Raw genomic sequence first — 15,969 nt, 5'->3', positions numbered from 1 at the left:
ATCAAGATCAATCAAGCAGGAAGTAGGGTATTACCTCCATCGAGAGGGCCCAAACCTGGGTAAACATCGTGTCCCCCGCCTCCTGTTACCATTAGCCTTAGACGCACAGTTCGGGACCCCCTACCCGAGATCTGCTGGTTTTGACACCGACACTAAGCTTTGGGATTGAATGACAAATTCTATGGAGCATCAAGTCGTTGTATCTTATATGAAGATATGTTTCATAGTGATGCATGAAGCATACTGGTTTGATTTGGGAAGAGTTCCATGAAAAGCCTCGCAAAGAAGTCCTCATGGTACCCCTCTCTGTTTACCCCATGCCCACGTGTCTAGGGAAATCTCTCTCGACACCCAGGCGCTTGGGCCTCCTGACCCCCGTACACACGGGATCGAGTGTTAAACTCTCTGGATACCGCGTGCGCACGGGTTCTCTGATCATTGTGCCCATGGTGCCTAAGGTTTGACTCTTGGAGTCTCTTGTCTAGTGAGGTTACTATTTGGAGATATCTGTTAAAGCCATCAAGATCGATTTCAATACCTAACCAAATATGTTCAAGGTGGAGTTCATTTGGAGGATCTCAAATGTTGACATATTTGGGATTGTATAAATTAAGGACTTGAGAGAACTATTTAAGGGAAGAATTCAAGTTATGGTTTTAAAGACAAGATCATTTTGAGCTCATGTGTTGGGTTAAGGACTTGAGGACATGAGAGAATCAACCCCTAATCCGGATTTAAATGAAACCAGATAAAATATTTTGCTTTTGCAAAAATTCCCCTTTAGTTTGCTCAAATAAATCCGCGGTCCAGGTTTAAGGGCCTCCAGAAAAATTGTTCGTTGTTTGCAGAAAACGCATTGATATTTTGCTTACTCAACCCATAGTTCATATCATACTTTTGAAAAAAATATACATAACCCCCAAAAGTATCACATTTCAGCCACATCACCCCCTCAACTCTAAAACCAGACTCTTAATCCCCTGAACTTTCTAAAACCGGACAAAACACCCCCAGACCATCTTAAGCTGTTTCCACAGGTGGTTTTGCTGACGTGGACACCTGGCTCCGCCTATATACCGTACGTTTACGTGTTCAGTGCCTTCTATGTCCCGAGGGAGGACCTGTCCAGCATCTCCTTGAATCCTTGTCCACCGTCGGGCCGGCGCTGGGGCGCCTGTAGCAGCAGCTCACTATAGATGACGTGGTGCCCTTGGAGGCTTCATGCACGCGTAGTGGTGTGCTTCGCCACAAGCGATGTGCAGGCGGAGCAGCGTCCCGGCGCGCTGCAGTCAGGCCTCGTCGATCTTGTCGGATACGATGAAGAGTAGAATGTTCTTGCGGTGTAAATGGGTGCGGCATTGTGTGACCCCGTCTCATGGATGACGCCGACGACATGCCACCGGTTTAGCCCGACGTAGGTCGTGAACTGGTGATCACCAGCTTGGGCTCACACCCCAACTCCACGTCGCCGAGGTTCACGAGGTTGCCCGTGTCGACGGACAATGCCGCGCCGGTGGCCGCTGTTAGCATAGGCCCAACTCATCGCATACGTTTCGACTAGCGTTTCCGATGCCTAATAGGCAGGTGCTGTTATCCGTATACGTGCGTACCCAAAGTTGGCTTTGGTTGCCTGGAGAATTCACCTGCGTGAACTAGCTAACTGATCAATTCAACCAGCTAGACGCACACGTACACGGAAGCTGATCGATTCGATCGCTTCGGCTGGAAATACACATGAGAACCCGCGTGTCGCATCGGCGCTGGAGTTTGATGCCGTGGCCAGCGCCACTGGTGCCGCACATGGTCCTCTCGGCCTTGCTCCGCAGCCAGACCTGGGATCGGAGTGGCTGAAGGTCGCCGCAGTGCACCTTGCCCCCGACCGCGCGCCAGTTTATACCGCCATCAATGAATTGTCCAAGCGCAAGCCCCCGCCCTCGCCGCTCTCGTAGATGGCAATCCCCCTCGCCGGCGAAGACGCGGCTAGCATCACCAGGAGCCACTCGTCGAGGATTACTAACTGCCACCTGCTTCTGCAACCAGTTCCTGCACCGGGGCTCCGCGAGGGCACGTACTCTCGAGGCCGGCCCTTGGCTGGTGAGCCGAACGACGACTCCACGACGCCCTGTGCCGCCTCCATGGCTGCGCATAGCCATTGACTGGTCTTTGACTGCCAGATAGACAATACCGCCAACAGAAACCGCTTAAAACAGGCTTAGGGGGTGTTTTGTCCGGTTTTAGAAACTTCAGGGGATTAAGATTCTAGTTTTAGAGGTGAGGGGGTGATGTGGCCGAAACGTGATACTTTAGGGGGTTATGTATACTTTTTTCCATACTTTTTTTAAAGTCACGCCTTTTAAACCGTAACCACAATTTTAACATGTTATATATAGAAATTTGATTTAAAAAATATGTATAATCTGAATATGATGTTTTTTCTTTTTCTTTCTTTCCTTTTTGTTTTTAGTTTTTTCCTTTTCTTTTCTTTTTTGAGGCCATCTTTCAAATCTATGAACAATTTTTCTCAAATTGTGAACAATTTTTTAAAATCATTAATATTTTTTGAACTTGTGAACATTTTTGGACTTTGCAAACATTTTTTTACATATTCATGAAGATTTTCTAAATCATGAATATTTTTTGAATTGACGAACATTTTTACAAACTCACAAACATATTTCGAAGAAGTGAACTTCTTTTTTCAGAGCCACGAACTTCTTTTTTGAATTGGCGAACATTTTTCAGAAATTGGAGGGATAATTTTTGTAATTCATGAACTTTGACAAACAGTTTTTAAGTGCGTGAAATTTTTTTAAATACATGATTTTTTTTTATCACCGAACATTTTCTGGATCGATGATCTTTTTCTTGATCAATGATCATTTTTTGAATTTTCTGAAGATTTTTACAAAATCGTGAACACTTTTTGAATTTGCCACCATTTGTTCAATTTCATAACATTATTTGAATACGCGAACATTTTTTTAAAAATCATGAACGTTTTTTGATTTCCAGAACTGTTTTCATAATCATGAACATTATTTGAATGTGCGAACATTTTTTGTAAAATCATGAACTTTTTTTTGAATCCACGAACATTTTATGATTTCTTGAACATTTTCTTCTAAATTCACATTTTTTGAAATTTCAAAACTTTTGTAATCTCAAATTATTGTTTGAGTAGAAACAAACACAAAAAATGGGGTGAGCGCTGCGTCTCCTCCCAGCGCGCAACGGGCCAAACCGCCTCTATCTGGACTTGCAGTTCAGCGATCAGCCAGATACATCGTTCCTGATTCCACGTCTGAAACTTCCCTAGAACCCTAGCGGTAGCGGCGGCAAGCACACGACGAGCAGTGATGGCGTAGGTCAGGCGGCTAGAGACAGGCCCTAGCAGGGGCGCCCGGCAGCTGGCGTCGCCGGCCGCGCACAACGCAGGGTAAGGCTGGAGCACCACTGGCCCGCATGTATGTTTTCTCCTCCTTAGTTCAAAGTATGCTTTTGATTTTGCTTGTAAGGATTTTTGCAACTAAGAATGGATGAATTTGACTGACTAATTATTATCAGTTCTCTCCAACTAAGAATTGATTAACTATGCTGTATTTGTGGGGATTTTTATTTATCAACTAGACCACCTGGTCTGAAATCCTAGCTACGCCACTGTCGCCGTTGAGACATTTAATTTCATACGGGTCATCAATAGGACCGAAACAATCGCGGGCATAATACATCATACACCATCGTCAGCTCATACTAGTGACAGAAAAACTCCAGCTTAATGGGTTGAATGAAATCATGGAATTAATCTCTGCGGATCATATGCCTATCTCACACTGGCTTCTCCTTGACCTTGCTCAAGATCAATCACCGCCGGTGACATATTTTTTAGGACTTGGTTTTCAGAGTACGAGTGCAGGCTGCTCATGCCACCTCCTGGAGAAATCTCCATCCCTGAATCCCTCCCAAGTCTTGAAGCAGAAAATTGGCCATTCCTCTCATCGGCTACATGTCAGACGACCGGTTTGCGTACTCTTGAACCAATGCTCCAAAGAGCGACGGTCTTTCGATCAGGGCGGCAGGTCGGTCAAACTCCTTTGCTAGTCCTGATAACAGTGGTTCACAGTTTAGAAAATGCTATTTTTGGTGCCAAGTTTCTGAAACTCTAAACATAGTGTATGCAAACAAGGTTTCTGTTGTTTGGTTCCTGAAAGAAAGGGTATGCTAAATTTTAGTTGGTTACCTGCATCAACTACCAGGACTCTGTCGCAGTCCATGACCGTCGGTATCCTGTGCGCAATGCTGATGATGGTACACTCCGCAAAGTCTTCCCGGATGATCCTCTGAATCACGGCATCGGTTTGGGAATCCACCGACGCAGTGGCCTCGTCCATGAACAGTATTTTACTGTGTTTCAGCATCACCCGGCCCAGACAAAGCAGTTGCCGCTGTCCGACGCTCCAGTTCTCGCCGTTGTCGACAACTAGGTAGGCAAACATTCGAAAAAACAAAACAAAAATCATTAACATGTTTTTAAAAACATATTTTGGCATGTCAATGCACAAAATCCGGTTAGTTTGTTCATGCTGAACATCATGTTTAGAATCTTGCTTGGTTTGTCTAATGGAAATCGGAGGGGAAACCCTCTTTTACTCAAAAAAAAATATCTATATCATGTAGTAGAATCGAAGTAGTGAGCACTAAACTATAACTAGGGTACCTGATGCGTCAAGCTTTTCAGGTTTTGATGTCACAGCTTCCTTCAGCTGACAACGGTCCAAGGCCTAAAAATGAAACAAGTTTAGATTCTGAAGACAGAACATTTTTGGGGAGACAAAATGAATTAGTACTATTTGTCAAATACCTGCCAAATTTCAACATCAGAGTACTCCTCGAGCGGGTCAATGTTGCTTCGGATCGTACCTTCGAAGAGCACGGGCTCTTGAGGGATGATACCGAACCGAGACCTCAGATCATGGAGTCCTAAGGTGCAGATGTCGACGCCGTCGATGATGATCTTCCCTTCAGAAGGCTCCACTATTCTGAACAAGGCCTGGATTAGTGTTGATTTCCCACTGCCAGTCCTACCAACAACTCCGATCTTCTCCCCTCCGTGTATGCTTAGTGTGATGCCCTTGAGCACTAGTGGAGTGTTATGCCGGTACCTAACCTGCATATATGCAAGTTCTTGTTCAGGTCATGTTTTTTGTTTCAGGACAAGGTAAGTAATTCCTCATGAAGGATTTACCTTGAGATCAATGACTTCGATATCGCCTCTTGTTGGCCAGTTTGCAACAGGTAGACAGTCCTTGATCCTCCACTCCGCCTCACACGGGATGTTTACAAACTGCTTTATCCTCTCTACGGACACCATTTTGTTCTCGATGAAGCAACTCATCCATACGGCCCAGAACAAGACTGAGTTGAGGGATAGACCATACGAGAGCGATAGACCAACAAATTCTGCATCATAAAAATGGCTTAGAAACTTCATCATGAAAATGGAGCAAGTGAACAGTATGAGCAACCGTCTCTTCATCATTAAACAAAAACAAGTTGCTGAAGAAGAGGTAGAGAAGAAGCTTAATTACCTGGCTGGATGAAGCTTTTGGGCAGAGTGACCATGAGCAAGGCAGTGAAGCAAAGAACAAAGCTCCCGGCCAGCTCTAGCCGGAAACCGAGCCACTCGTTGGCGCCATTGTTGTGGAAGTCCATCCTCAGGCTAGAATTGACCCGGTTGAGGTTCTCCTGGAAGAAGCCATCGCCCTTCCTGAAGCACCTGATGGTCATGACACCCTGCACCGTCTCCGAGAAGTGGTGGATCACCGGAGCCTTGGTGATGGACTCGAGCCGCGTCAGCTCCCTCGACGTCGCAAGGTAGTAGCCCTGCAAATCAACTTGGAATTATCGTTAAGGTGTCTGAGGGTTCTTGCATTGCATTGCACGTTGGACTGAACTAGATCATAGCTTACCCGGTACCACAGGTTGAGTATGAGCAGAGGGATGATGGCGATGACAGACGGCCACGCCACCTGGCACGTGACGACCAGCACGCTGATGACGGTGATGTACATGGAGACGCTGAGCCACACGAAGAAGGGCAGGAAGAGGTCGACGTTGGTCTGGTCGGACGACGCCCTGCTCAGTATCCTGCCGGACGGGGTGGTGTCGAAGAAGGACATGGGCGCGTGGAGGATGCTGTTGAGGATCTGCTTGAAGAAGGAGTTGGCGGTCTGGAGCCCGATGAAGGCCACCAGGAAGGAGCGCCCCGACACCAGCACCACCGACGCGACGGCGATGATGGCGTACACCTCGATGAACAGCGCCGGCCGGAACGACGCGGCGTTCTCGGCGTCGGTCTCGTAGGCCAGCCAGTAGTCGCTGGCCAGCACGGACCCCTGCCACGCCACCGACACGGCCACCACCAGCGCCACGCCCCACCACCCCCACGCCTCCGTCATGTACTGCTTGTACACGGCCAGGCTCACGTGCCCGCTCGCGCGCTCCTCCTCCTTGATCAGCCGCGCCGACGCCTTCTCCGCCACCACCCCGTGCGCCTCCCCGCTCGACGGCCTTCTGCCACTGCCCTTTCTGGACGGCTGCCGGGAGATGGCCGGCGTCTCCCCCTTCTCATCGGACACCGGCGCCGCGCCCTCCACGAGCTCCATGGAGCTGTTGTGCGCCGCGACGAGCGCCGCAAAGTCGGAGCCGCGCTGGATGAGCTCGTCGTACTTGCCGGATTGCACTATCGTGCCCTCCTTCATCACCTGCACACAAATGGACACCATTCATTAATTTCATCTCATTCCAAAGACAAACAATGCATGAGCTACTGCTTGGGAGTGTGCAGACATGCTTACATATATGATGTCAGCGTTGTGCAAGAAATCGACTTGGTGGGTCACAAGTACCACAGTCTTGTTCTTCAGAGCACCTCTAACACATTCCTGCGAAAACACAACCCGTTAAGCAAGTACTACTGTATTATCAAACACTCGGTTCAGTCTACTGTAGATAAGTATGTGGTACCTTGAAGATCTCGCTGCCGGTGTGCGCGTCGACGGCGCTGAAGACGTCGTCGAGGAGGTAGATGTCGCAGTCCTGGTAGACTGCGCGGGCGAGCTGGATGCGCTGCTTCTGGCCGCCGCTGAGGTTGATCCCGCGCTCGCCGATCTCCGTCTGGTCGCCGAACTCCATCATCTCCATGTCCTTCTCCAGGCAGCACACCCTGATCACCTCCTTGTATCGCTCCCCATGCATCGGCTGCCCGAACAGTATGTTCTCCTCGATGGTGCCGTTCTGGATCCACGCCGTCTGCGCCACGTACGCCGTCGTGCCGCACACCTTGACCTGCAATGCAGAGAGATTCAGCGTCTGTCAAAGCATTGTTGCGTTGCAGCACACATGACAAACAGATTGTTTCTACTCTCCTAAAAGAAAATGACAAGCAGCAGTGAAAGTATGTAAATGCAAGTCTTTTGGATTCATCGCTGAAAAATGTCGAAAAAGGTCGGGATGTAACAGATTTTATTTAACTTGCACACATCAAACAATCACTAAAAAGCAGCAAGGGCATCTATCTGAATGACACACGATTTCAGAACTTGTGCATCTTGTCAGACCAACAGAATCACAAGTCATCGTCAGAGAAATGCAACATACAGATGATCATGCAACATCCGAATTCTTTTGCTTCTTTCACGCTGCAGTTTGTATATTTGAGTATGAAGACGAGAGACAAAATCAATCTATCTTTTTCTTTTGGCGGGGGTACAACAAAATCTGTCAGATCCGAGATTTCAGATTGCCTTTGTGGATACAAAACAAGGGTGTCCCGGTGTGCTTGTCCGTAGCCATACCAACTGACCTCACAAGAGTGTGAATAGACCGCACCTTTGTTCCGTTGCTGGTGTTTCGATCGATCATGGCAAATCCAATACCACCTCCCACATCGACGATACATACATTATTTATGATTTCTTGCTTGTGGGGGAAATGATGATATCTCTAGCTGTATTCTCGTATGTCGTTTTCGTCGCACTAATAAGTTAGCTGGTGGCCAGTACTACAAAAATGGCACATTCATTATAAAAAAAAAGACACCTTTATCATCATCAAGACGGAAAAATCATGATGAGTTCCAATCAGAGCAGAGTGATGAGTAATAAACACATGAGCCATCATACGAGTGACCGGCCGTCTTGATAGCTGAATGGACCTGTCATGGTGCCGAGATCCAATCAGTTCCGCCCGACAGACACCATGATGCGTCTCTTTAACTAGACAACAGAAGATGAAACAAGATTTCATGTGGTAGTGGACTGTCAGGCACTAGCCATTTCGTCACACCATCGAGTTGTCGACTACTGCGTGACTGCTTCTGGAAAGTTGATGCCGACGATGACAAGCTCATACAGCAGCAGTGGTCTCAATCATGCAACCGAAGGCAGACTCTCTCTTCTCCCACGTGGTCTATTAAGCATCGCACGCTGCAATCGTACGTACACGCACGTGCCCTCGCTGCAGCGGCGAGTGAGAGAGAAACCTTCCATCGAGACCGACCCAGGGGACGACAGACTTAAACGAGAGCAAGAGCGGCCATGATCGATAGGTACGTACGGCATTTCAAAATTTTGTATTATTCATACATATGCATATGCAGTAGTACCATGTGTGGTGTCCCGACAGGACCAGTGCAGATGCAACCACTCATGCATCATATTAACTGCCAGAGATCGACGGATATTACGACGTACCTTGCCGGAGACCTTGCGCATCTCGCCGAGGATGCAGCCGAGCAGCGACGACTTGCCGGACCCGACCATGCCGACCACGGCCGCCAGCTTGCCGCTGCGGATCTCCAGGTCGATCCCGCGCAGCACCTCCTTCCCGGCCTCCGTCTCCTCGTCGTCCCACGTGAACACCCCGTCCCTCGCATGCACTGCCACCCCGCCGTCGCGTGACGCCGCCGCCGGCTCCCTCTCCACCGCGCCCTCGTCCAGCTCCGGGCTCGTCATGTACCTACCACACCACATGCACGATCAATCAATTCATTAGACCCATGAAGAAGCAGACGTGCGCCGGCGCGATCATATATGGAACGTGACGTACGAGTCGAGGCGCTGGAGCGAGATCATGGCCTGCGAGGCCTGGATCATGGCCTGGGGGAAGTTGCGCATGGGCTCCTGGAGGATCTTGAAGAGCGAGGTGGCGGTGAAGACGAGGCCGGCGTCGAGGGGCACGCCGACGGCGACGCAGGTGCCGAAGACGAGCGCCGACACCACGGTGGGCGCGCTCCAGAGCACCACGATGTTGCCGGAGATGGAGTACATGAAGCGGGTGAGCCACCCGAACTCGAGCCGCCGGAAGCGGCCGATGCGCGCGTTGAAGTGCTCCTCCCACGCCTGGAACTTGATCACGCGCATGTAGCTCAGCATCTCGTTCGTCGCCTTCATCCGCTTGTCCCTCTCGCCGGAGAGGGAGAACTGGTACCGGTTGTTCCGGCGGGTGCCCAGCAGCACGAACGCCATCACGCCGAACACGCCCACCAGCGCCGACGTCACCGGCGGGCCCAGGTAGATGTACAACAGGCCAAGCGCCACGCCCACCTGCAATGCAATTCACAGTGCGTCCGTCAGAATCCATTTTTGTAGTAATAATGTGTAAAGTTGCAAAATATTAAATATATTTAAAAGGTCGAAAAAATTGAGAAACAATTGCAAGAAAAATGATTGAGTGCTATACTCACATGTAAAATTTCGCGAAGAAATAACTTTCATGGTGATCGTTGAAAAAAAAACAGATATTTATAAAGGTTAGCTATTCAAGGTTTTTGAATTTGCTATATTTTTTTGCCCAGAATTAACCGGATGTCATTTCTTCGTGAAACTTCAAACTTGACTAAAACACTAGGTCACCTTCAGTACGAAAAGTTTTAGATTTTATTTTAGTTTTTGCTGCTTTTCTATTTCATTACGAAATGATTGTTTGTCTTGTGAATTCATCTATTTTCTTACTTATATTATGTTGAGTACAAAATGTAACAAAATATCCAAGTATATATAATACGCCTACTTCTGCTTGTGAAGTCAGTATCCTCGAAACGAGACTTGCGCTGAATAATACGCTACTCGCTCACGTGCACAATATACAAATCGGGGCCGTGATCCGCAAGATTATTCTACGAGCGGACCCTACCCAGAGGATCAGTCGAAGAAGACAAAAGTGGGGACAGATCCTACTAGACTCAATGCATCTCAACCACTACCGGACCACGACGAACACCAACTCTAGCTCACACAGAGAAATCAGTACTGTACGTATTAAGTAATGTATGCATGACCGCCAAGATCGCTCCGGCGATTGGTCGCATGTTCGTACTCCATCCATAAAGAAATATAAAAACATTTAGAAAACTAAAATAGAGTACTAAGCAATGGAGCATTTTTATTGGCGGGAAAGCAATTTACTCCCTCCTTTCACTTTTGTAAGTCGTTTCAGACAGCTGAAAATGAGCTACTTTGCACCCTGTCTGAAATGTCTTCAGGCCTTATAAAAATGAACAGAGAAAGTAGCATTTTAACGAAATGCTCCAGTGTCATACCCACATAAAGTAATACAAAGAAATGACTTGCGTGGTCTATTTTGTGGGAAAAACAAATTTGTTCTATATGAAGGTTACTACTCAAGGTTTTTGAAGTTGCTCACCCAAAATATTTATTAACCTGAAGTCATTTCTTCGTGAAACTTTGTATGTGTGTAGAGCAGTCGATCACGCTCGCTGCCATTTTTATACAGTAGATTTTATTATTTACTTGTTTGCTAATTGTTTATTGAAATGTTTTAGCGGGTGCGTCTTGACCCAGTTTCCAAACATGTGCACCCTTTAAGGGAGTACCTATATTGATTTTCTTGCGAAGTCAACGTATATATATTAACGGAGATTTTCTCGGTCCATGAGAAGTGAACGTATCCTTGCGCTAATAATACAGTACGCCTACTCGTGTCCTGCCTGCACCAATGCGTCGGCTCACGTGCACAATAGACAATTCGGGCCCGTGGTCCGCAAGCTTCTTCTAGAAGCGGAACCTATAGCTAGAGGATCACTCCAAAGAAAAACAAATGACAGATCGTACTAGAATCGATGCATCTCAACCACTACTGGGCACACATCAATTGAAGTTCACACAGAGAAATCAGAGAAACCAGTACTGTATAGGTATATCTTAACTAATGTATGCCCGACAGCGTCGAGATGGCCCCGGGGGACTGGTCGCATGTCGTAGGCCAATTAAACCTGCAGGCCCGATCCAACCGATTTCTGACCAGAGCGGCAGCAAGCCAAGTACGTACAGCATACGAGTAGGTACATCCGGCTCAAAACAGAACAAAAATGGTATGGCTATAGCCTGTACGCATACGCATGGCATGGCGCAGCGCTGACCGACACGGGTCTTGGCATACGTAGGAAGCCACGATTGAAAGAGAAGCTAAACCAACTCTACTGGATTTGTTTTTACCAATCAGTCTAATTCAGGCAATTAATTACTGGGCTTTCCGCAAAAGAACAGTAGTAATGGGGGAAAGAAACGCTCAACCACGGATCCCATGAGCGATTTGGACATGCTACTAAGATAGTGTATAATTGCGGTGCGATGGTCGCTCTCTTGAAGGAAACGGAAGAAAGACTTTCATTTACGAAATCATTCGTCGCGATTGACGTCGACGAGTACCTCCATGCGTATCACGGAGGAGTTTTTTATGTGGACTCTTGCTCCTTACGGTAACGGTACTACTCCGGCCATGAATACTTGATGGCTGCTGCCACCGTGACCGGGTCGACTCGTACCAGAGGTCCTGCGCCCGCCGCTCGATCACTCATCATCGCCGGCAACAAAACGCAATTAATGCGTGGATCCATCCAACGAACGAACAAACGAACTGTAAGGCTCGTCTTGACCGGACCGGAGGAGATAGGGCCTGTGTGAACCGTATGCCGTGCGCGGCAGGGCAGGCCAGGCCATGGAAGCCAGAGGCCAGAGCTACGTTCACTCACGCGACCAAAAGAAAAGAAAAGCTATGTGAACCGCGAGGCCGTGCCATGCCTTGGCAGGTAGGCGTGGCACAGCCATGAACGAGTGACCGTGCCACGCCTGCTGGAGGACAAAAAAAAGAAGGAAAATTCACCCTTCTCTATCTCGCAAGCAACGAAAATTGCCATCAGCGAATCTACTGTAGCCGACCCGGGCCACGTCAGTCGATCCTTGTTCTCTTGCGTTGACGTCAGTGAATACCTCATCGGCCGCCCGATTCTTCTTTCCAACCCAACGTATGATTGGAGCAGAAACAAGCTCCGGGAAATTGCCAATGATCCACACCAACAATCATGCATGCATGCATGCATGCATAGGAAAGAAAGCAGCTGATCAATGGAGTCAATGGAGGTACGTACCTGGAGCGGCATGAGCCAGAGGTAGTGGATCTGGAGCATCATGTCGGAGAGCTGCTGCGCGTCGACGGCCATGTAGTTGACGATCATGCCGAGGCCGTGCTTCTGCCTGGCGGAGCACGACAGGCGGAGGCCCTTGCGGTAGAGCGCGGTGATGAGCGCGCCCCGGATCTGCATCCCCAGCTTCTGGCAGTGGAAGTTGTACTGGTGGCTGCACAGCGCCTCCATCGCCTTCGCCGCCAGCAGCGCCAGCACCAGCCGCGCCCCCTCCCACAGCGGCCGCCGCTCCGCCGCCGACGTGAAGCTCACGAAGCTCTGGATCAGCGTCGGCCCCACGTACATCACCGTCAGCCGCAGCAGCGCCAGCCCCGCGTTCAGCAGGAACAGCGGCCAGAAGCACCGGAGCAGCGCGTGCCGCACTGGGTTGTTGTCCTTGCGCGCCCAGGAGGACGGCCAGTGCGAGAGGAAGAGCGCGTGCATGCGCTCCGGCCGGTGCGCTGGCGCCAGGGTCGGCACGTCTGACAGGTCTAGCGGTGAGCGGTACCCGCGCTGGATCAGCGGGTTCATCCACGCCCACGACATGCGCGACGGCCATGACGCGCTCGCGTACGGCGTCGTGTTCTTCTCCTTGCTGGCTGCTTCTTCCTCTTCTTCGGACCGATCGTCATCGGCTTGTTCTTTTTCGGAGATTCCCGTGGCGCCCAGGACGGCGACGACGGGGAGGGGGAGGGACAGGACGAGCGCCGCGATCGCGAGCGCGTCGTCGGGCAGGGCGCCGGCGCCGGACGCTAGGCGCGCGACGGCCGCGCCGGCGAGCAGCGCGGTGAGCGCGGACGCGGCGAGCCAGAAGAGGCGGAGCGTGAGCGGGTGCGCCGCCGCGCGGAACCGCTTCTCGTGCCCCACCAGGGCTGCGGCGGCGAGGTGCGCCGCGCACTGCAGCGCCAGGAACACCGCCTCCTGGACCTCGCCCTCGCCGCCCCGCATCACAACTGACAGAACGAACAGCACGGCGTAGAACCCCGCGAGGACCGCGGAGGCGGCCAGCGCGAGGACGAACCCGGCGCCGACCCGCACCGCCCGGGTCCACCCCCGGTCGAGCAGCGGCTTGTCGGCGCCGTTGCCGTTGACGGCCCCATCCCGCCGGCGGGAAAGGACCTTACCTACCGCGAGGCAGAGCACGGCGACCAGGAACGCCGCGTCGGCCGCCGAGAGCATGAGCCGCTGCGAGCACGTGGAGAGGAAGAGGAAGGCGGCCCAGTCGAGGACGCCCGTGGCGGCCGCGGAGGGGAGTCCGCAGGTCCTCGTGGTGAGCCACCACGGGGCCGTCGAGGCGAGCTCCATGGGCGGATCAGCGGCGGCGCATGCAGAAGCAGAAGCAGAGACGGGCAGGAGCAGGGGAGCTCCGCGGCGCGCTGGGGTTTGCCGTCTGGTCCTCTCGGGGGGAGAGGGGAGGGACGAGGCGTCTTTGGTTTTGACGGGCCGCAGCTTATTTTTGGACAGTATTAACGAGCCACGCTCGTCACCTACTACGTGGTGATCCTTCTCCAGCTGCTACGGGCGCAGAGTGCCAGCGAGCGAGAGTAGTTTATTGGTGGAGCGGAGTGCCGTCTGGTGTCCGGAGTGGTACGAGTATCTTGGTCACTGGTCACCTAGGACTAGGAAGGAAGCGACTCCATCGCTGTGGGTAGGTTCCCCCGGCCACTAGCTGGCGTCGTGGCATGGCTGCGAGCCACACTTGGCGCCTGCTGCTGCTGCGGCTGGCCGCCTGGCCGTCCGATTGATTTGATGAGAAAAATAAGTACTCCTACTAGTAACTGGGCTGGTGAGTGGTGATTGTCTGATTGACAGGGGAGGAGACTTGTTTTCTTTGGCTTCCACGAGGAGGGGAGGAGGATGGACGAGCTGGGTACGGCCGCCGGTGGGTATACTAAAATTTGGTTATCTTGCCAGGATCACTGCCAATGTTTTTGTCAGAAGCATCAAATGTGTAAATATACAGGGAAATACAGTTGGGCACATGCTTGGGTCGTAAATTCATTGTCCTGACAATGCACGAAATTATAACTACTATATCATCAGCCTATCTAAAGTAATTACTCCTCGTGCTAGCCTGCCACACACACCATTCGTTCCACGTGAATCAAGCGAATCTCTCCAGAAATATTCTTTCGTATCAACCACGTCCATACATTATTCAATCCGTTCACTTTGGATTATCGACTACATGCATACTGTAATAATTGAATGAACCCACTTAGACGTGTCTATATACATTTGATTCATAAAAAATTAAGACATCTTATATTTATGAACGGAAGGAGTACATAAGTACGAGTAAAATAAATAAGTATGCACGACACAGACTTTCACCTCCTCTTTATAAATAAAGGCAAAAACGGCCCCGAAGCATACAAGGCAATAAGAAAACCCTCAAACAAGCACGTATATTCGAACAACAATACTTGACATGCTCAAAAGAGAAAAGAAAAAGTGATACACGATTCGTCAGAGACGAGGGGTCAACCGATAGGACGCGAAGGGAGCTGACGGTCGACCACCTGTCACTGCTACAAATATGCTAAACACTATACTTCATCGGAAAGTTGCTGCAAGAAGACCTCTCGAACTATATTGTCACTGCGCAATTAGCTAATTGCCCATGCATTGTAACGGGTGCATACTCTAGTCGTTCAACACTAATCTTGTCCGACATATACCTTACGTCAATTTTGGTAACAATTAATTTGATGGTGAGGTGGCACACAAATTAGCGTAAAAGTTTAGTGATAAATCTTCTATTTTCTGGGAATCGTTTATCCCTGACTTTATTTCTCACTCCATTGTACTCCCTCCATCCCAAAATTCTTAGTCTTAGATTTGTCTAGATACGGATGTATCTAATACTAAAACGTGACTTGATACATCCGTATTTAGACAAATCTAAGACAAGAATTTTGGGACGGAAGGAGTAAATGACTTGGCTATTATTTGAGGAATAAAGTCTTATTGATTCAAAAAAAAACAATTAATTTGATGGGAGTATGGGTAGGGGAAGGCAAAATAGTTTTGATTCGCTTGGGATTTTGATAAGATTGATTTCATTGAATTAATGCACGAGAAGATGTTGAAGAATATTGATTTGGTTTTGATTATTGCATGTTAATATGTTTACGTTGATTATATTTTGTGCGACATTGATTGGGGTACCAAAAAACCAACAGGAAACTGAGAGGGGGGAGGGGGGGGGGGGGAGGAAAAAACCAAGTAGAAAGTGGGGGCGACGCTACCAACTCCCCTTTAATTTCTCATATGTCCACCGTCGGAATAAACTGAATAGAAATTAACACTCTACAACATTATGTCCTCACGTGAATCTTTTAGGACCTGACAAAAATCTTTTAATCACTATCATTTCGTAGGTAACTCTGTTAATACTTACTTTTAAAACCTTTTGTGTTTAAGCTTCATGCCGAGGTGCACTGATCAGAAGCTCACCCAACTTAACCATCTGAGGTAGGAGATGCCGC

At 49.5% G+C, this 15,969-nt stretch overlaps 1 protein-coding gene across 1 annotated transcript; it reads right to left on the bottom strand.

Annotated features, from left to right (window-relative positions):
* Window positions 1-3,666: 3,666 nt before the first annotated feature.
* Window positions 3,667-14,007, bottom strand: LOC543354 (ABC transporter C family member 4). The gene is made up of 12 exons (XM_044535242.1): window positions 12,446-14,007; window positions 9,106-9,602; window positions 8,751-9,015; window positions 7,024-7,344; window positions 6,855-6,941; window positions 5,967-6,761; window positions 5,586-5,880; window positions 5,243-5,457; window positions 4,859-5,164; window positions 4,715-4,778; window positions 4,238-4,477; window positions 3,667-4,100 (listed from the first exon to the last, which is right to left on the bottom strand). Exons 1-12 carry the CDS (start codon window positions 13,781-13,783, stop codon window positions 4,000-4,002), a joined length of 4,524 nt encoding a protein of 1,507 aa, XP_044391177.1. The 5' UTR covers window positions 13,784-14,007; the 3' UTR covers window positions 3,667-3,999.
* Window positions 14,008-15,969: the final 1,962 nt, after the last annotated feature.

The sequence above is a fragment of the Triticum aestivum genome, chromosome 5B (assembly GCF_018294505.1).
Source record: "Triticum aestivum cultivar Chinese Spring chromosome 5B, IWGSC CS RefSeq v2.1, whole genome shotgun sequence".
NCBI lineage: Eukaryota > Viridiplantae > Streptophyta > Magnoliopsida > Poales > Poaceae > Triticum > Triticum aestivum.
The sequence above is the reverse complement of the archived record's forward strand: the minus strand, read 5'-3'. Positions and strand labels throughout refer to the sequence as shown.

Excerpts from the sequence above, each read along its gene's own strand:
- LOC543354 (XM_044535242.1), bottom strand. The coding sequence starts at position 13,783 with ATGGAGCTCGCCTCGACGGCCCCGTGGTGGCTCACCACGAGGACCTGC. Across the intron at positions 6,942-7,023 it reads CCGGCAGCGAGATCTTCAAG|GAATGTGTTAGAGGTGCTCT; the intron begins GTACCACATACT and ends GTGTTTTCGCAG. Across the intron at positions 5,458-5,585 it reads CAAAAGCTTCATCCAGCCAG|AATTTGTTGGTCTATCGCTC; the intron begins GTAATTAAGCTT and ends TTTATGATGCAG.